This window comes from Arctopsyche grandis, chromosome 9 (genome assembly GCF_051622035.1).
Source record: "Arctopsyche grandis isolate Sample6627 chromosome 9, ASM5162203v2, whole genome shotgun sequence".
In the NCBI taxonomy this organism is placed as follows: Eukaryota; Metazoa; Arthropoda; class Insecta; order Trichoptera; family Hydropsychidae; genus Arctopsyche; species Arctopsyche grandis.
Window position 1 is genome coordinate 27,997,467 of NC_135363.1, and position 20,875 is coordinate 28,018,341.

Here is a 20,875-nt window from a genome sequence, read left to right on the forward strand (position 1 = left end):
CCCCCTCAGTGTCTGGGCTTTATTTATCACTTAGTTTAAAAGTTACGCTGCGTTTACAGTGGATTATATCAATGCTACCGCCCCAATAGTGAAAACGTATTTATTTTCATATTCCCTTGGATTATGTATATGATTTATATCCACTACGTATCGAATGCTTTTATTTTATATTCTTTTTCAAGATCAAACTTAACTATACTTCAATTTATTTAACAGGACATCAATAGTGAAAGCGTATGAATCTCAATATTATCTGGGTTGATGAAAATTTAGTCAAGGAGCAACAGTTTTTACGTTTTAGATTGTACTTTTACTTTTCATTGTGTAGGTACATTGTATGTATGTACATATGTATGCGACGCTACACGCTTAAGCCAATTGTGATCGAATAAATATGAATTCCAAGTTAATAATCTAACATTGTATTAAATAAACCAAGCGATATCATTTCAGTTTATTTTCTTTAAAATTAATTTAAAATTCCTCTAAGAAATATTAAACGTATTTTTTCAATATCGTAAATTCAAAAATAATCCTTTTTACAGCCAATAAAAAAATTAAATTATCTTACCTGTGCGCTGCAAACAAGAATATCTGTTGTCAACGACCCGTACCAATAACACAAATAAATAAATAAACAGCTTTGAAAAATAAATAATTCGACCCAAAATTATACGATTCGACTCATTCGGCCGGACAACACTACGCATTTGTAGACTCAAAACTGGGACCCTTCGCATGTCTAAAAAAATCGAACAATGAAGCGGATTAATTAGTCGGACCCTTATTTTAAATCGAGGGTCCCCCCTTTTTTATTTAACCCGTGAGAAATATCCGAATATGGCCGAGACACGCCGTGCGTTCTAATGCGTCCAGTTAAATTGACATACCTTCGATATCCTTTTATCGCACGGCTCAATTATACGTACATATACATACTTCGAAGAGACAAAAAAAATGTATAAAGGACCAAATATCGGTATCTTAAGTTTGACATAATTGTTAAATAGTTAGTTTGAAAGGCAGCAATGCTAAATGCCGAAACGGTTCAATGCACTCCCATGCAAGTCAACGCAACAGTTTGGCATTTCAAGTTCGCCATTTTATACAGAGTGGTCGAAAACTATGCAGTGTGATGGAACGATAGTGGACGAACATATAATATAATCGATCGTGAGATAAAAAAATGTAATGTAATCAAATGCTCTTTTTTTATATTATAATTTGTACTTTTTTTTGACAATTTGATTTTAAGACTTGTATATCAACAACCGCATTCACACAAACCTATATTTTAACATATGTGCGAGCATGTAGAGAATCATCATTCATCAATCGACTTTTGAACGAATTCGACACGCCCGTCAACGATCAACTGAACCATAAAAACTTTAGAACGAAAGACGACCCTTGCACTTACATTAAATTTTTATCACGACAACCCCTATGCATCAGATGATTTCATTGATCAAAAGAGTTCCTATCTCGATGCAGAAATAGGAACTCAACTTACATGTACAATTTACAATATTAAATAAACAACCTCGTCAAAATTACACTGTGCTTATCGTCCTCTCAAACACACATCTTTACTTCCTGAGGCACATACACCTTCCATGGACATTTTTTAAAAATTTCAAGAGGCATGTTACGTACAATAATTATAATAGAACAAAGAAAAAGATTTTAGTTTTGATTTTAAATCTTACTGGGAACTTAGACGCTTTTTTATAAGCATAAATTCGACGCTTTTTTTTACATAGCTAACACTTTTTGAAACATTTTTCGCCTGCGATACATTTTTTCCTTACTTTATACAAATAGTAAATTTATTTTAAAAAAAATCGCTTTTATTTTATCTAATATTTATTTATTATATTTATATTTTGTCGACGTTCTGGGAGGACATGGCACGTGAAGAATATTTATTTATTTTAAATTATAATGGATATAATTTGGAAAGAGACTTTCCATGTATGTAACATTTGTTGGTTGGTTGGGAACAACACAAACGATTTATATTTTTTTCGATTCATAGGCGCTGATTCTATTTTTTTTCGATTCAAAGGATTCGCCGGGGGCGAAGCCTTCGGAGGCGAAACCTCCTGGGACAAAGCCCTAGGGGGCGAAACCTACAGGGGCGAAACCTCCTAGGGGGCGAAGCCCTACCCGATTTCTCTTTGGATTCTGGTATACATATAATTTCGAACGAGTGTATATGTTTGTTTGATCGTGAGAGTCAATTTAGTAAAAAAAAAAAACAAATGAGTATTCAAATAAATTTAATAAAATGTGTACTATTAGATTAGTCATGTTTAAGCGGTTTATAGTACAAATACCGAGCGAAGCCGGGTAAAACCACTAGTAATGGATAAATAAATAAACATGTAGAAACTTTTTTGGTGTCAATATTTTGTAAAAATATTTGAATACTGTATGTTTCTGTTTTGTAATAATTAAATAAGTATTTGTAAAAAAAAATTGATGTAAAATTATAAGAATTTTAAATAGGTTTTTGAGATAATTTTATTATTATGCCATAAACACTCACATTAAAATAAGATAATACAGTGTACTCTCGATTATCCGCATGCGGATTATCCGTGCTTGAAATTTAATACATTTTTTCTTTTAATTCAATTATTTTTGAACGAAAATACAAATAATGAGTAGATTTGGAGTATTGGTTGATCAGTGGACTTTTTCCGTTGGATACTGTATGTTTGAATTACTTTTGCATTCATTTATAATCTCTTACAAACACGCAAAAATTTGATTTTGATCTTATGATAGCTAAGTTTTTACCGCCGACGAGTCTAATTCAATCTCATCAATGAAACGGCTTTACCGTGCTGATCTTCTCAAAACTCTTACTGAGGAAGATGACGATTTGGTCAAAATGAGTACATTGGATGCTTTACACGGAATAAAAAAATCTTGATCGAAAGTAAAACCAATAACACTGGTTTGATCATGGAGAAAGATTCTTCCTAATCTGGAAATAAATTTATCGGATTGTGAAGATATGGAGGCAATTAATATATCGGAAATATGGAGATTAATGGAAAATTTTAAATTATTTGAAAATGCGCGCGCACATTAATACGGGAGGAAAAGCCTGTTCCTCTTGTTCCTGTTGTATCCTGCTCGCGCAAATTAAGTGAGTATGTACTTTTTACCATACATCATTTTTTTTGATCTTTCGACTTAAGATCTTTTGATTTTCGATCTTTGCCTTCCGATATTTGCGTTTTCTGTCATTTTACATTCTGTCTCGTCACGGAGACCGCCACCATAGGCATGGTTCTATTTCTTTATTTTTTTGATTAATTAAAAAATCAAATGAATCACAAAAATAAAATAAAATAGAACCATCCATGGTGGATATCCATAGCATGTTAAAAAATAATTTATCTAGTGCCATAATTGAGTAAGGGAGAAGTATTAATACGTATTGTATGGACAAGGCGCTGGGGTCCATCCCTCTTAACTGTCCAGGAAGGTGCATTGGGATCTTCCTGTCAAACCTTCCTGGTATGTATCTATGTAAAATAAAATACTTATTGTATGTATGAGTCTACCTCACGGCACCGAAAGTGAAAAGGTCGAAAAAGCAAATATCGGAAGGCAAAGATCGAAAATCGAAAGATCTTAAGTCGAAAGATCATAAAAAAGGGTGCATGGTAAACGGTACTGTGTATATATCATATATATAAAGACGGTAATCTGTGTGTGTGTGGGTGTGTGTGTGTGTCCTAACTCTCGCCGAACATAATGAACGAATCGATAAAAATCGATTAATTCATTTTTCGACGAGACAACTTTGTCGCGACTCGAACCGATCACCCCAAATACCCTGAATATGGGTCTAAATTGAGCTAATGGTCTCGGACATCACGCCAAATCCAATTTTTCATTTCGCCTTTTTTTTTAAATATTAATTGAAATATTCCTTCTCGCCATATAAAAATACGTAATTTTAATAATTTCATTTAGCGAGGTTTTGAACCATTTTTTTATGTATTTATTTTCAATTAAATTATAATTATAATTTAAATTATTTATATTTTGACGATATTCGAGAAAAAAATTGATTTCATTCACCGTGGGCGCCGGGAATCGAACCTCGGACCCTCCGATCCAAACGCAATGGCCCTCACGAGCTCGCGTCGCATGCCATATCCTCGCCCAGAATACGTGTTGTAAATACACATTATATGTATATGCACGTAATTTGTTATGTGTAATAATAATATTCAACGTTACGAGGTCAATGATCGTTTGTGTATAATCGGAAAATATTACATTTTGTTAACGTTAACTTTAAGAATTGAAAATTATTACAAATAAAGAATTGAAAACTATCTATGAGAGTCTACGAAAATAACGGTTCCGGTTCCGGATTTTTTTTTTTAGTTTTATACGGGTATATAATAATTTTATACCCATGCGATGATATTTCATCGGGCTATTCACTAGTAATATATGTATATGAGTGGCATACAGTGAAATTATCTCTCTTTTTGTCATACAGCCTTGTTTAATGTGCGCGCGCAGGATTCGGGAGGAAAAACCTGTTCCTCTTGTTCCTGTTTTATCCTGCTCGCGCAAATTAAGTGAGGATGTACGACGGGGGGAGAGAGAATTTTACCGCACGCCACTGATATATGTACATATATACTAACTGCTTTTCATATGTATGCATGATAAACGAATATTTTCGACTTTTTCACGGTCACCCGATATACATATGTATATTTGTGTATGTATGTGAGTACAATCTGTTGAGTGATTAGAAACAATCATTATGATTTTTCACAGTGACGGCGAACTTTCAACATTTACGACATTATGCAATATTGTAAAAGCACCTGTAAAGGAAAATACCGTCGGAGCAAAAATGTCGGAACCATTTTTTCGAAACCGATACGTAATAATTATTTAATTACCGTGCACTTTAAAAAAATTACAATGTTGGCGGCCATTAATTAAAGTCATCCGAGCAACACTTTAGGTAAGTTCGCCCGCGCTCCAGTCGCGCCCAACCTTTACAGCATCACATTGTATTATAATATAAAGATCGCTCTCTCGCCCACAGTCGCACTTCGACAGTTAAGTTACACAATTGCTTAATGGATTCGATCGATAGCGATTCGAAAGTTATTTCCATATAAGATATTTAACCGTTCGAATTTCGTTCGAGTTCATTTTAATTCGGATCGATTTGTTCGTTTACCTGTTGCTGACTACTGGTTCGACGGGCGAGTATTTTAGCGTGGCAAATTGACTGTTTTTTTTTTTTATCAAATTATACAGGTGAGCATAATAAGATAACCTCTCTACCTGTAAGCTCGTCGAATTCTTTTGTATAACAAATTCATACACACACACACACATACTGACATATATGTACGTACGATGGTTTTGTAATTTATGATTATGATGACATAAATCGAGCATACCAATAAGATAAACTCAATTGATTGCTTTTAAACGTACCTCGGTGCTTAGTTCTGCATAAATTATTTGCTCAGCCACTCAAAGTATGATTATTTTTTTTTGTGAATTACATATTATATCGGCTTGCTTTTTAAACTATTTTAGTCGTTCTTAAATAATAATTATTATGGAATCTTGAAGTGAAGTGTATTTATTGCCGTTAATTTGGAACTACTTTTTGCATGACTCCTATTTTTTATGCGTTTATTAATTATGCATAAAATATAACATATAAAAAAAAAATTTCATGTATTTCATGTATCCAATATTACCTTTTTGGTCTATTTTTTACTATAGATGCAGTTGAAATATAATATGTATTTTTATAAAATAAATTAGCAAGTTCTATGTACTGTAATAAAAGAAATCAATAACAATATAAATATTTTCCTATTAAATATTTTAGATAAGATCCGTCGTTTTTCTCTTTTTCGGGGTGGTTTATACCTTCTTTTGTATTTAAGCTTGCACTTACATTTAACCTTATCCATTCTAACTAATAAACATTATTTCCTTTTAACTATTCAGCTATTTTGGATAGTTAAAAGTTAAAATTCAATCTTCAATAATCTTATTTTTAATTTTAAAGTGTCTTTAAGCGAAACCGAAGGTAAGTACTATTATTCGAATCAAAAGTTTTTAAAATCCAAACTATTATTATTGGACATTTTCATAACTGCTTCTACTTCCACATGCTCTTATTTTCGGCGTGTAGTGAGTTTTTAGTGAAAAACAAATATAAACTGAATGCGACATTTTCTCCTTTTGAATTCAACATTATCGATGCACTACTGAATTTCTGTTACACTGGAGAAATAAATATTCAAAATAATTCATTGAAAAAGCATGTTCTTTTCATTCAAGTAAACATTTAAATATAATTTTTAGTATAGAAAATCATCACTACGAAAAATTAACGTCCCGTTTTGAGGAAAAAAATAAATGGTCACATTAGCCATATCAGATCATTCTGGAACGAGTGCTGACTGCGCGAGGACCTCCTTAATCACCGAATAAATGCTGTGAAGCGACTTAGGCCTATCATTGGGATCCTCTACTCACCTCTACGCAACAGTATGATTCTATTACACGTATTTTAAAACTATTCATCCATGTTTCTAGTAAATTAAAACCATTCAATAAATAAATATATAAAAAACTACGTTATTTTGAACATTTCAATTTACAGTCAATAGTAATAGTCAAAGCAAAAATAAATATTTTTTAATGTTATGATTAGGGGTAGCACCGGAAGCGCGCCGTCTATCGTTCCATTATTGTAAATGCTTTGTTAAAAAGGTTCGGCAAACCTTTAACAATGCATTTACAACATGTGAACAATGAACAGCGCGCTCTGGGTCCGCTCTTTAGCTTATGATTTACAAGGATTGGCTACATATGTATGTTCCAGCGTTTCTAAGATGTAATGATGTATAAAAAAAACCTTAAAATGGTCTATTTTTATTTGTATTTTTTGTGGATTCTCACGTTTTATATTTATATCTGACCAATGTCATATTGGTCCGGTAAAGATACAGCGGTATATGATTACTAAATTAAATAAAACCATATTAACATATCACGTTCTAAAATAGAAAACTAGGCTAAGATATTTGTGAAAATAGCAACATTATGTGACATATTATTTGACAATAGCAACAAATAATAACGACATATTATTTGTTGCTATTTGACATAAAAAAATTAAAGTTCACAAAAATTTGAAATATGTACTGTCAAATTCATTAACTTTTAATATAACTAAAATTGAACGTTTTACCATATTTTTATTTAAAAGCACATCAATCAGCATTCAGAAATCGACAACCAGCCAATAACGTCTCGTTATTTCAATTTTATTTCAACTTATCGACTCGATTTACCACTCGCAGGCATTTTCCACCGAGACGCCACTTCACATTCCAAGACTAAATATTTATATAAATGGTGGCTCACAAATTTTTCCCAACGGCCTGAAAAAATCATCCGAGTGTTGATTGCGCTCAATATATCATAATTTTCGGTCGATAAAAGTCCACGGTGAAGAAAAAAAATCACATGCACCAAACCATTGTTGGGATATTTTCACGCTTGCCCACGCGAGATGTCCATTTGCACAAAAATGCGTAAGTGTATAAATAAATAAATATGAACGAGTATTGCTATTATAAGTCACGACTCCAATAACTGCTTACTGCATTCCCCTTTTAATTTCCGACAACGTAAAAGATAAATTGGGTATATCGTTATATTACCTTTAAAAGTACATGCCTATATAGGTGTATTGTCAATTTGTAACGCGTTGTCGTCGTTCAGTGATAAATTGTATGGGAAAATGGAAAATTCATTCGAAAGCGACACTTTATTATGTAAATATGTATAATATAATATTATATGAACGGTTTATCTACATTTTTAGATTACTATGCCTATATAATATTGAAAGCCTACGCTTTCCGTTACGGAAACATATCCAATGTACACAAATACATATGTATGAAATATGTCATTGCGGTATTTATATAAAAATACGTCTTACAAATGTTATATTAGATATCTGAACAATGCTATGATTTTTTTTTCAAATTTTTTTTTTGTTGATTGTATGTATGTATATAATAAACCATATGTCCTACATATTATATTACTTTCTTTTTATTTTATTTTTTATTTTATTTTACATATATACCAGGAAGGCCTTACAGGTAAACCCCAATGCGCCTTCCTGACCAATTACAATTCAGCATTTTTTTTATATAAATCACTGAATTACGAGACACTGTAAAACTCGTAAATCAATGAGACATCTATTAATTTGTAGACAAACTTATTTATTGTACATTAATTAATAACAAATTATAGGTGACATGTCGTATAGGAGGGATTTTTAGTCATTTTTTTTTTACGGGAACCGTTTCAACAATGAAATCAGAGAAAATTGGCAAACTCTGATAGGAAACGATCAACCTGGAGTCACAAATCCAGGTCTAACCAACAGCATACTCTGAAAAATCCATTTTCATTCGAGGCTCGGGCCCAGGGATTGAACCCGCCGCCTCTCAATGCTAAGCAGAAGCTTAACGACCGAGCTATGCTGCTGGCATATGTTATACAAAATAATTTTGCTACACTTTTATTCCTACTAGACTCTCGTTGTTGGCCAGACCTTGGTTTGTTGGGGTCGATCGTTTATTATCACAATTTGCCAATTTTTCTGATTTTCATTGAAACGGTTCCTGTAAAATTGGCTTTTCCTCTCCAATTTTCTATTGCAAACCTTGAGTTATTGTTATATCTCAGGTCTCACCTGATTTCACTCCATAGATGTCTCTGTGGATGTTCATTACATTGAAAAATGTTATTGATCGTATTGTATACGATGTTTGTAATGTCTGACCAAAGATGTCAGATATGTTTCGATTTACATGTGTATGTATGTATGTAATAATTATGTATTTAATATATGTAATATATAATTTCTCGCCGCTTTGGAGCAATATTTTAGGCGTGTGTGCATGATTAATTGAAAAATAAAAATAAATAAATAAATAAGTGTTTCGATCGCTTAAACGACGTAGTATAAATGCGTCAGTAATTCGCAAATTTTCAATTTTCCCCGTTAAATCGTCAACTTTCCCACAAAGCAGTGTCATTATAATAAAATTCAAAGCCTTTCGTTTATTTTGTGTATTTAAAGTATCGCATTTTATCATCGTATAGTCGCGTAACGAGCGTTGACGTTTTGTCACGCGCGCCATTTTGTCCCCCATATATACTTGACGCGAACGCAATTCACGACCGAAACCCTCGTCCTTTTTTGCGCACATAATTGTATATCATGAAAGCGTGATGAGGTCCTGAATATTATGCACTGGATGCACTTCTCCGATCGTCGGACTGATAAAACGCATCACTGCAGCGGAGCCGCCGCGCCATCAGATCACACTGACCGGTTATTTTATTAACGAATCGATCAGTGGAATAAACAAAACAAAGAATATAAACGATAAAATAAAACCCTAACACCACACTAAACATTGTCTATAATAAAATTTAAACCATTACAAGTCAAATGGTCGCATGGGAAGCGACACGTCAATTCACTATCAATATTTACGGATTTATACAATCTTACAGAATTGATAACATTCTTCGACGACAGCAAACACGTGAACGTTCAAAAAAATATATATTGCTTAAGATATTTTGCGTGACAGACTTAAATGATGGCAATTGGCAAATTGTGTGGAAAATGTCGAGTTGCGTGTTCTGTTTAATTGAGTGTTTACGGCAACCGAAATGAGATAGACTTGTGAAAAAAAATATATGAAAAGATCCAGTAGTGGAGTCGGTAAATGCAACTACATACATATGTACTTCTACATACCAACGAGTAAACGGACACTTACGTTAATGAGTGCAGGTGCAAGCTATTTCAATTGCACTTTCTGTACCGAGCGAGCGAACAGATCGTATCGAATCCTGGGCCAGGATTCTGCACCGGTCTTATCCAATTCGTAGAATCTCTGGTCTAAAATTGGCAAGATTATATTATATACTGATGGTATTCGATGCAAAATTAGACAACAACATTCGTGGCTTTAAATTAATTAGATTTATTTCATTTATAAAAAAAATATTAAATCGATTTTTATAGAGCGTTATATAAATCGATTGTGTTGATTCATTGCAATTTTGAAACTGATAACTACATAATTATTTACGTTTGTACAATGTACAATGTTTTGTAATTGTAAATATTGCCAGCTGACGTGGGTTGCACTTATTTACGAACAAGCCTTAATATAATAAATGCATACTATCCTCGATGAAGCTATAAACTGCTGTCGAACTTTAATATTCATGTATAATAAGTATGTATGAAGTGGAATCGAACATGGAATCTTATCATATATGAAAAGATCGTGGTTGTAAAGACATTCATTGAATTTATCTATAAATATAAGAACACGTAGTTTTATGTACAGATTTACAAACGTAAATGTTGACTATATATATGCGGTTCGAAATTCGCTTAACGAATATCCATTAATTTTTTTCATATCTACATACATACATATATATATATATATATATATATATATATATATATATATATATATATATATATATATATATATATATGAGTTCGGTCTTTCGTGTCATGCGGGGAAGACGTGCTTCTGCGTTCTTCCCGCTATTACTCGCTTAAACCCGGCTATTGCACGAAATTTAATCTAAAAATTTAACCATCTAATCACTTATTTTACTAATTGCATCCTAGTATAATTTAAGTGTAAAAATAAGCAGACGATCGGCCGTTAACAGCGTTTTTAATATCAGTGATTGCGAAAAATTTTGTGTTAATTTTGTGTCAGTTACAAAAGCGTATACGAACGAGATACATCTCCCTACCTGAATACAAAAAAAATAAGGGTCCCTGCTCGCCAGTCAAAATTCGGTCCCACAGAAGCAATAAATCTTCCACATAATTGCTTTCAGACAAAAATTTTTAACGAACTTTACTTAATAGAATAATAGCAAACAGAAACGGTGTTTCCCAACTGTCTAATAGTTCTTTTTCATATTTAATTTATATTAAAGTAATTCGTGTAATTTTATATTCTTTACTAAATTTATTATTAAAATATTAAATTGCAAACCGCACTCACATATATAAATCCGTTGTCTCCAAAGAGGCGTCTCACGATAAAGATCTGTAAAAAAGTAGTATAACAATTGCTAATCTATTATTATCATAACTAACTACTTTCACTTACAAAGTAACCCTGTTAAATGGCATGTAATAACTCATAAGTGATCCAAGTGATACCTAGGATGACTATCTGTCAAAGCTGACCACAGAGAAGAGTCTATGGCGGTAAGAACTCACTCCTTGAATGGAAATCTCTCTCAAGTACCGCCTTTTTCTCAACACATCTTGGATAAATGCGAGAAAAATAATATCCAAACCTCCAACAAGGTAAGAGTGACGATGGATGATAGCTTAGCTAATAGAAACCTGTATTTAGCCACGTACAATGTAAGAACGTTATCGAGTGAAGGAAGTGTGCTTGCATTAGAGAATGAATTAGAAAATATCAAATGGGATATAATAGGACTTAGTGAAGTAAGACGAAAACAGCAAAACCAAATAATCCTAAAAAGTGGTAACTGTCTCTACTGGAGAGGGCTACCAAATGGTAGAATAGGAGGAGTAGGGTTTCTTATCAATAAGAGAATAGAAAGAAATATTATAGAAATAAGCGACATATCGGAACGTATATGCTATATAGTATTAAGAATCTCGAGCAGGTACACTTGTCAAATCTTCCAAGTGTACGCCCCCACATCTAGCCACCCAGACGAGGAAATAGAAGACTTCTACGAAAAAATACAGGACGCATACGATAATAGCCGTCACCACTTTAAAATAATCATGGGCGACTTTAACGCAAAAATAGGACAAAAGGCAAATACTGAAAGAGCAGTAGGCAATTTTGGTACCGGCCAAAGAAACGACAGAGGCGATCGCCTCATAGAATTCGCAGAACACAACAGGCTCTTTATCACTAATTCATTTTTCAGGAAAAACACCAACAATAAGTGGACTTGGGAGAGTCCTAAAGGAGACAGAAACGAGATCGATTTCATCCTAACAAATGCCCTGCACTCCGTTAAAGACGTTAGTGTTTTAAGTAAAGTAGATATAGGTAGCGATCACAGATTAGTCCGTGCCAAGATGGCCATTAATATAAATTGCGAACGTAGGAAATTAATAAAAGGATGCAGTAACTCTCCAGATTTCGCTCAACTAAGGTCTAGGAAAAAGGAATTCGAACTCGAACTTGGAAATCGATACGGGAAATTAAACCCAGAAGCAGACATCGAGGAATTGAACACTGTAATTAGTTCGGTTCTAACCTCAACAGGTAAGAAATTAGGTGGATTCAGGAAACAGATTAAATTAAGCAAAATTTCAGCGGAAACAAAAAACCTAATTAAGCATAAAAGGAATTTAGATAGGGATAATAATAAGCAAGAATACAATCTAGTAAATAAGGAAATTAAAAAGAGAATAGTCAGGGATGTCAGGGATTTTAACAGCAAGCTAATAGAAAATACCATTAAGAATAACCGTAGCCTGAAAAAGTGCAAACAGGATCTTTTCTTAGGCAAAAACCAAATGATCGCAATCAGATCAGAGAGCGGAGTAATAATTAGGAATAGAGAAGAAATCATAGACAGAGTTTACACGTTCTATGCAAAACTATACGAGAACGACAACGGCCAATTCCCCGCTCTGGAATCGACACACGGCCAAAGGGTTCCTGCAGTATTGCCTAGCGAAGTAGAGGCCGCGCTAAAAACTGCAAAGAACGGTAAATCCCCAGGGGAAGATAATATTCCCATTGACTTACTAAAATGTGGCGGCCCCCCCCTAATTAATATCTTAGCTAGGCTTTTCAGCAAATGCATCCAGAACCAAGCTATACCAGAAGGATGGAATAACGCAACTATCATTTTAATACACAAAAAAGGCGACAAAAGCGATATCAAGAACTACCGACCCATTAGTCTACTTTCAGCGGTCTACAAGCTCTTCACGAAGGTTATTACAGAAAGGCTGAAGAATATCCTCGACGAGAACCAACCTGTAGAGCAGGCAGGGTTTAGGGCAAATTTCAGCACAATGGACCACCTCCAAGTAGTTGGCGAACTAATCGAGCGCGCCAACGAATATCAACGGCCATTGTGCCTAGGTTTCGTCGATTATGAGAAAGCCTTCGATACAGTTAGTCATAATGCAGTACTTAACGCTCTAAAAACACAGGGAGTGCCGGAACCCTATGTGGGACTGTTAGCTGCAATATATAAGAATGCCACAGCTTCGGTTAAAATTTTTTCAGGTACAGATAGATTTAGCATAGGAAAAGGAGTAAGACAAGGAGATACAATCTCGCCCAAGTTATTCAATGCGGTGCTTGAGGGAGTTTTCAGGAAATTGGATTGGGATACAGCCGGAGTAAGCATCAATGGTCGCTTTTTGAGTCACCTTCGGTTCGCAGACGATATAGTTTTAGTAGCTCGTGATTCAGCTGACCTACTTATCAGACTAACACAGCTGGACAGGGAAAGTAGAAAAGTAGGATTAAAAATTAACGTAGATAAGACTAAACTAATGTTCAATAGTTATTGCATGCCTGATAGCATCCCCTTAGATGATAAACCAGTAGAAGTAGTAAATAATTATTTATATTTAGGTCAAATAATTGACATGTCTGGTAGTAAAAATGAAGAGATAAAGAGACGTATGAAATTAGGGTGGAGTGCATTTGGACGGATGAATGCTGTTTTTAAATCAAAAATGCCACTCTGCCTGAAGAAAAGGATCTTTGATCAATGCGTTTTGCCAGTGATGACGTATGGATGTGAAACTTGGACACTGAACGCCAAGATGCAAAATAAAATCCAATGCACTCAAAGAAGTATGGAACGCTGTATGCTTGGCATAACGAGGAAAGACAGGAAGCGGAACACGTGGGTGAGAAATATGACAAGGGTAGTGGACATAGTGGATAGAGTGAAGAGATTGAAATGGCAATGGGCGGGTCACGTAGCTAGGAGGATGGACGAAAGGTGGACAAAAGAAGTGCTTGAATGGTACCCGAGAGAAGGCAAAAGAGTAAAAGGAAGACCGCAAGGAAGATGGGTGAACGAAATTAGGAAAATGTGCGGAATGAGATGGATGAGTGTTGCGCAAAACAGAGACGAGTGGAAGCGTGTTGGAGAGGCCTTCATCCAGCAGTGGATGGCGAATGGCTGTAAATGATGATGATGATGATGATATATATATATATATATATATATATATATATATATATATATATATATATATATATATATATATATATATATATATATATATATATATATATAGAGTCTAATTTTATTTTATTACTTAATGAAATATAGTAATATAATCACAAATAATCGTAAATTTTATAACGTCATGTGATAAATAATGCAATCGCTATAATGAAACTGAGATAATATAAACTTAAACAACAGTAAGCATATTTTCGCCATTTATAATAACCTAACCCAACCTAACCTAATCTCACCAAATGACACATTGAATTATACACACATACATCATATTGAAGAGATGATGATGCAATACTTATTTAATGGGTTGAAACATAAATAAAATCAACTAAAAAGAGTCGATTCAATTTTTAATACATTGTCTATTGTTGTATGACAATATAAATATAAAATGCACGTTAATTTATATTTAAAATATATGCGATATATTCATCATAATAATTAAATATTGAATACTTAGATACATATGTATATGGACATAAGTAATTTATAATACAATAGAAAGTCGTATATGTGTGTTTGTATGCGCATACATGTTGTTGCTTTTTTTACATAGAAAATGTATCATTTTATGTTATGAATCTATTTAAGGTATTATTGCATATGTACATCTCATTTGAATCATTTTAATATCATTCCTGCAGTGATACCATGATCGATTTTCAATCGCTCGTCACCGAATCGAAACGTCACAACATCACATTCGACTAATCACTATCGCTCACAGTCTCTGTTATCAACGCGATTGTATGCGAATCTGTGCCGCCGATTTGTCCTGATAACGACACTCGGCTGTTTTGTTTAGACTTTAGATATTGATGAATGATCGTGTGCAATCAGTCGTACGATGATCCTCGACGGTCGCGTGCGCTCTCTCATCGTCATTTCCATCTGCTCCATCGGAGTCGTCTCTTGCCGAGATTCCACCAGCAAAGCACTCCAGAAGGTGGTCAAATTTAGAAGTAGAATAATCGAGCTGAAGAGGTTCGACGTTCCAACCTCGGATGACTATGGAGAGGGTATCTTCGCTGACGTTTTTCCTCAGCTGCAGAACGTTAACGCTTTCATCTTCGAGTATCAGCATGGAAAGCGGATAATCGGTAATTTTCTGTCACATCAATATTCAGCAAAATGCATCATGAGCATATTCTAGAGTTGTTATAAAATAAAAATAAGATGTGCGTAAATCCACGCTCGGTAGAAGTGAAGCTTTCAAGTTGGAGGTGAGCGGCGAGGGTCACAAAATGCGCCCATAAAAGTTTACATTTCATTAAAGTATGTAAATGCTTAAAGAATACATCAAGTTCATTTGAAAGTTTGAGCTAACAGAAATTGTGGTATCTAATGCTTTTGAAAAATGATAATAATAGAACTGAAAACCTCCCATATGTATATACACATATGTATGTACATATGCATGGCGAAGACATTTGTTTATTGTTGAATTCTCATAAAGTCATAATAAATAACACTGAGCAACAAAAAATCATGTTTTTTAATTTATTTACTCACCGGAGCGGAGATTAATCAATTTTTACTAAGTTTGACCTATTGAATTCGAATCTGATAGTAATTTTTGTTAGCTTGCTTTTGATGAGGAGATATGAGTGTTTAAAAAAATGTGCAATTTCATCAGATTTTTGGCTTTTGCAGTTTATAATTCAAAATGTAGTTTTGCTTTGCTCTAAGTGAGGATAGGAATCAATAGTCAGATATCATTTCTATCGATTGTGTTTTTTTTATTGCTTTTAATATTTATAATTAATCATCTAGCGAATTTTAAAATCAAAAACTTTATTGTTCTTTACACTTTTTTTTCTCGTAATATTATAAGGTAATTTCTGTAATTTTTCAATTATGTAAGGGTTTGTTTTCAATTTCAATATTTTTTTATTTTATATAAACGTACTAATTCAAACGATAAACGATCTTAAATTACAATGAAATGTATGTAAGCGAGTGAGATGGAGTGATGCGCTTTCCATTCTTCATCTCGCTCTTTCATCATCGCATACAACAGCATTTTTTAACTCAATTTAAAATTAACACTACCAAATTTTAAATCATCTCTCGAATTAGTACGTTTCGATAGTACAAACATATAGACATACAAAAACAAATCCCTATAAACGCGGTAAAGTGAAAAATTAGCTAATAATATTATGGATATAAATATTTAAAAATAGTGTATTTTTTATTTTTGAAATTCACTAGATAAATAATTATAATTATTCGAAGTAATAGAAAAAAAACATCTGACTATTGACTCCAATACTCACTTTTGGCGCAATACTAAAATTTGAGTTAAAGACTAAAAAAGCCAAAAATCTGTAACAATTCTGGTTTTTTTAAACGCTTATATCTCTTAAACGAGAGAAAACCATTTTCATATTCGAACTTAGTGATTCAAAATTAGTAAAGGTTGCTTAATTTCCACTCCGGTATTTTTTTTTGTTGCTCAGTGTAATCTTTACCAAGAATAAAATGTGAAGTATACATATACATACATATGTTGTAGTCAATGATAAGAAAAATTATGAGAATTGTTTACGTCAAAATAATGTCATTCAACAGCAAAAATCAATACGGAATAAAATATTCGTCATCGTATTTTTAATTTCTTCTAATTGTACTATATGTACAATTCAAAACACTGTTCATATTTTTTTAAATTTAAAATCATTAAGTAACACGTACATGAAACACGTTTCAAATTATTGTTTTTCATTCCAGGAGATGAATTGCTATTATGGGACACAAAATCCTGGAAGTTTCCAAAACAGGACGTTTCATTGCGTATCAAATATCCTGAGGTAAATCCAAACTATAACTTTTACAAACCATAATTTAATTAAAACTATATTGTACATATAAAGGTAAGCAAGTAACCAGCAATACGAAAAGTATTCTTTGGTACATTATATATGGACGCATTCGTATGTTCCATTATAATAACGTACAGTTGCCGATCTGGGCTGTGCCAATATGAATAGACCCTTAGGTCTATTTTTATTATCCAGCACTGCAAGACAACATCCCGGCACGGAAAATATTACTTCTATTCATACTATACAACAGCGAACGTTCAGATTTGTTTTGGCCAGTGCAAGGCAAAATCGGCTTACATATACATTACAGAACGCGACGATACGGCGCAATATTGCTTGTCACAATAAAACGTCACAATATGACGTTTCCAATTATATTCATATGCGCATGCACTGTTTCGTTAGTACGCGTGCACTCGCCACTATAGTGGCCAAAGAAACCCGGTTTTGCTTGATACGTTACGGTGACATGTACTGCTGTATTATATGAATTGACAATGTCAGCTACTGGAACATTTGGATGTGTATATATAGAATGTGCTAAAGAATATTTTTCGTAGTGCTGTTTACGTGCAGTTGCCGGTCTGTGCTGTGCCAGTATAAACAGGCCTTAAAGGTCTATTCATACTAGCACAGCAATTACAGGTAAAGTATTCTTTGGTATATTATATATTGACACATTCATAATCCATTCGATCATGCGCACGCATTCATGAGCGTCCATATATAATGTACCAAAGAATACTTTCCATACTTGCTGGTTAGGTGCAGTTGCCGGCACGTGCTATGCTAATATGAATAGACCTTATACGTACGCACTCTAGCTTAATATTTCTGGCGGAAATCAAAACACCAAATTTACTTTTAAAAAAACACATTTATCGTAATTGGATTATTAGTCACATTTCGATCGCCCAAAAGACAAATTTAGCCATGAAAATCGCGAATATGGAATATTTGGCACTCGAGTTCTCGTTAGTATGATAGTTATCGTTAGTATGATGGACTTTTCGGCTTCCAGGAGTTCCGTTATAGAGATATTAGTGACTTTTGGGCGAGCGCTTTGTGACCAATAATCACCGAACCCTCATTTATATCACCAATGTTTTGTAAATTTAGTTTATGAACATATTTTAAAATCTAAAATGTACATTTTTTGCATAGTTTGACATTATGTCAACAGGCCAACTAATTATTTCCACTGGTTCATTTGACGATACAAGTATTATTGCTATGCGAGAGATTGCATAGCGACTTTTCATAGCGATAATATGTACCCTCTGAGCATCGTAGTTCTGCGTCGATAAAAAAAAATACACCCACTCATATCTAACGACAGACAGAGCGTCTAATGAAGAAAATGACACACCCATAGATTCTTGACCCTCCTCTTTACTTTATTACAGACATGCGACATCTCCAAAGCATGTCATCAAATAAATTAAAGAAACATAACACACCTCAACAGCACAATTTCATTATAATTTCAGAACCACCCCTCAAACTCCACCACATATTACTTGACCCATTTCCGGGCTTACATCAGCCAAGACGCCAAAGACAGTCATGGCTATCTGATATCAGGAGGATCTGGTCAGTCAAACCTGGACTTGAAGTTTGTAACCAGCTCGGCGAGATACCTGAGCTACGACATAAGGGTTTTCGGGATACATTCCGATCTGATTAGAAACCACACGGAAGTGTTTGGCAACGAGAACATCGGCATGAACAATTAGGGTGCAAAATTACAATTGAAAATCCTACATATACACGTAGATGACCCGTTGCTGGGGGGGAGGGTCTTTTCGTTTCTTTACCACGTCGTTTGCTGGTCCAGAAATCGCTAACTTCGAAATTCTACGCACTAAGCGATACTACAACCGACCTTACGAGAGATAAATCTTAATAAATAAAAAAAAAACCCAATCGTATGTTATACACTACATACACGGTACAAAAGTGAAACTTTCTTACGCAAAATTCACATACAAACATACGAAGTAAGAAACAGACTAGGTTTGTGAAGTTTCTTGAGCATTGAGAGAAATGATACGAAAGTATCTATGCTATGAAAGAAGGTATGCTAGGCCGACGGACATTTGGCTGAATGATTTTTAATTGTTTAATATATATATCAAAAATATCAAATTTTAATGATAAGTTCGTGTGATTTCTGAATAATGTATCTATTTTCATTGAGTTTTGAGTAATTTTGATACAAAATCGGCCATTCGGTCAAAAGTTCGAGGCACGCAGAGGATTAGGGATACAACCAGTGCCGGTTTTAGGGAGGGGCTGGGTCGGGCGCCGCTCGATGCGTCAAAGGTGCTTTAAATTTTAAAATTAGAGCGCCAAAAGCCATACAACATTTTAGATTAGAGCGCCAAAGGCGAGTGTTTAGAAAAAATTGCCCGAGGGCGCCATTCAGTGTAAGGCCGGCACTGGAAACAACGTTTCGTGGCACGTTCAGTCGCATAGTATCAATTTTCAAAACTTTTGAGCGACTATCGTAAAGCTTCAGTCCTTTATTTAAAAATATTTTGAGTTTTTTAACAATAGCATGCACTTTTGCGGTACGCGACAGCTAGGCAACGGACAAATGTGCGAGTCAAACTGGGCGACAGTCATCTGGGCAAGGAACAAATGGTCGACTGTTATCTCAGCAGAATATTTTGAGAAATTGTGTATAATGGCATGATAATTTATGTAAATACAATTTTTACTGTGGTTTTTTTTTATTGATTAGTACTGTGGATGATCTGGTTCAATACAGCTGGACAACCCATTTTGCTCATTGAATTCGTTGGGTGGCTTCATGTTGATCATTTTATAGATTGAGCTTTAATAATACAATTTGTATGGTTCCAATTTTGCAATAAAATTATGAACTATTTATATTTTGTATATCATTTTGTCGCCCCAGAAGTCCGGCACCCACTTGTCTTAGACAAAAAGTATACGTCCGACAAATCGCAACGTCCATACAGTTATGCAGACAAAAGGAAGTCGATCTTCGTTCGAGCGCATGGAATGTAGGATGTTCGGCTGTGGCCACACCGAGCGACTTGGTTGAATGTGACCAGACCAATGCATACAGGTTGATGGGGCGTGCCACGCCCGACAACTACTTGGTCGCTCACATTTCCATACCGACTAGTCGGCCGACAAAGTTGCTCGGTGTGGCCCGGGTTTAAAGCGCAACGCATATCGACCGATCAGATTATTCGGTAGATGATATTCGAGACGACTCGGATGTTCCGAATGCGAAGTGCGACAGTGGCACTACGACCTACGAAACTCGTTTTGTTTTTATTTTATTTTTTATTGTTCATTTGTCGTCATTATCTCCGTGGAAACCATTAACCGGCTATTATAATATATCGCCGGTAATTCGATACCGTAGACGCACTACCTGGCCGAACTTTTAATCTCGCCTGTATAACATTACATATAAAAACTCACTTGAAACTATTAAGTTATATTATAGTACGCTAGACATCTCGCTTCGAGCTTCTTAGTTATTTTTTACCGTTTTTTTATTATTATTATTTTTTATACCATACGTATTGTATGTATTGTTGTTGCTTTTTTTTAAGATCAGTCGATATCATTATAATAACATAATGTACTATGTGAGAATCCATTTCAATTTAGATTGT

The 20,875-nt window shown here is 34.2% G+C and overlaps 1 protein-coding gene across 1 annotated transcript; it reads left to right on the forward strand.

Annotated features, from left to right (window-relative positions):
* Positions 1–15,226: 15,226 nt before the first annotated feature.
* LOC143916688 (uncharacterized) lies at positions 15,227–20,165 on the forward strand. The gene is made up of 3 exons (XM_077437885.1): positions 15,227–15,488; positions 17,122–17,201; positions 18,707–20,165. The coding sequence occupies exons 1-3, from the start codon at positions 15,236–15,238 to the stop codon at positions 18,950–18,952; spliced, it is 579 nt and encodes a 192-aa protein (XP_077294011.1). The 5' UTR covers positions 15,227–15,235; the 3' UTR covers positions 18,953–20,165.
* The last annotated feature ends 710 nt before the right edge of the window (positions 20,166–20,875 follow it).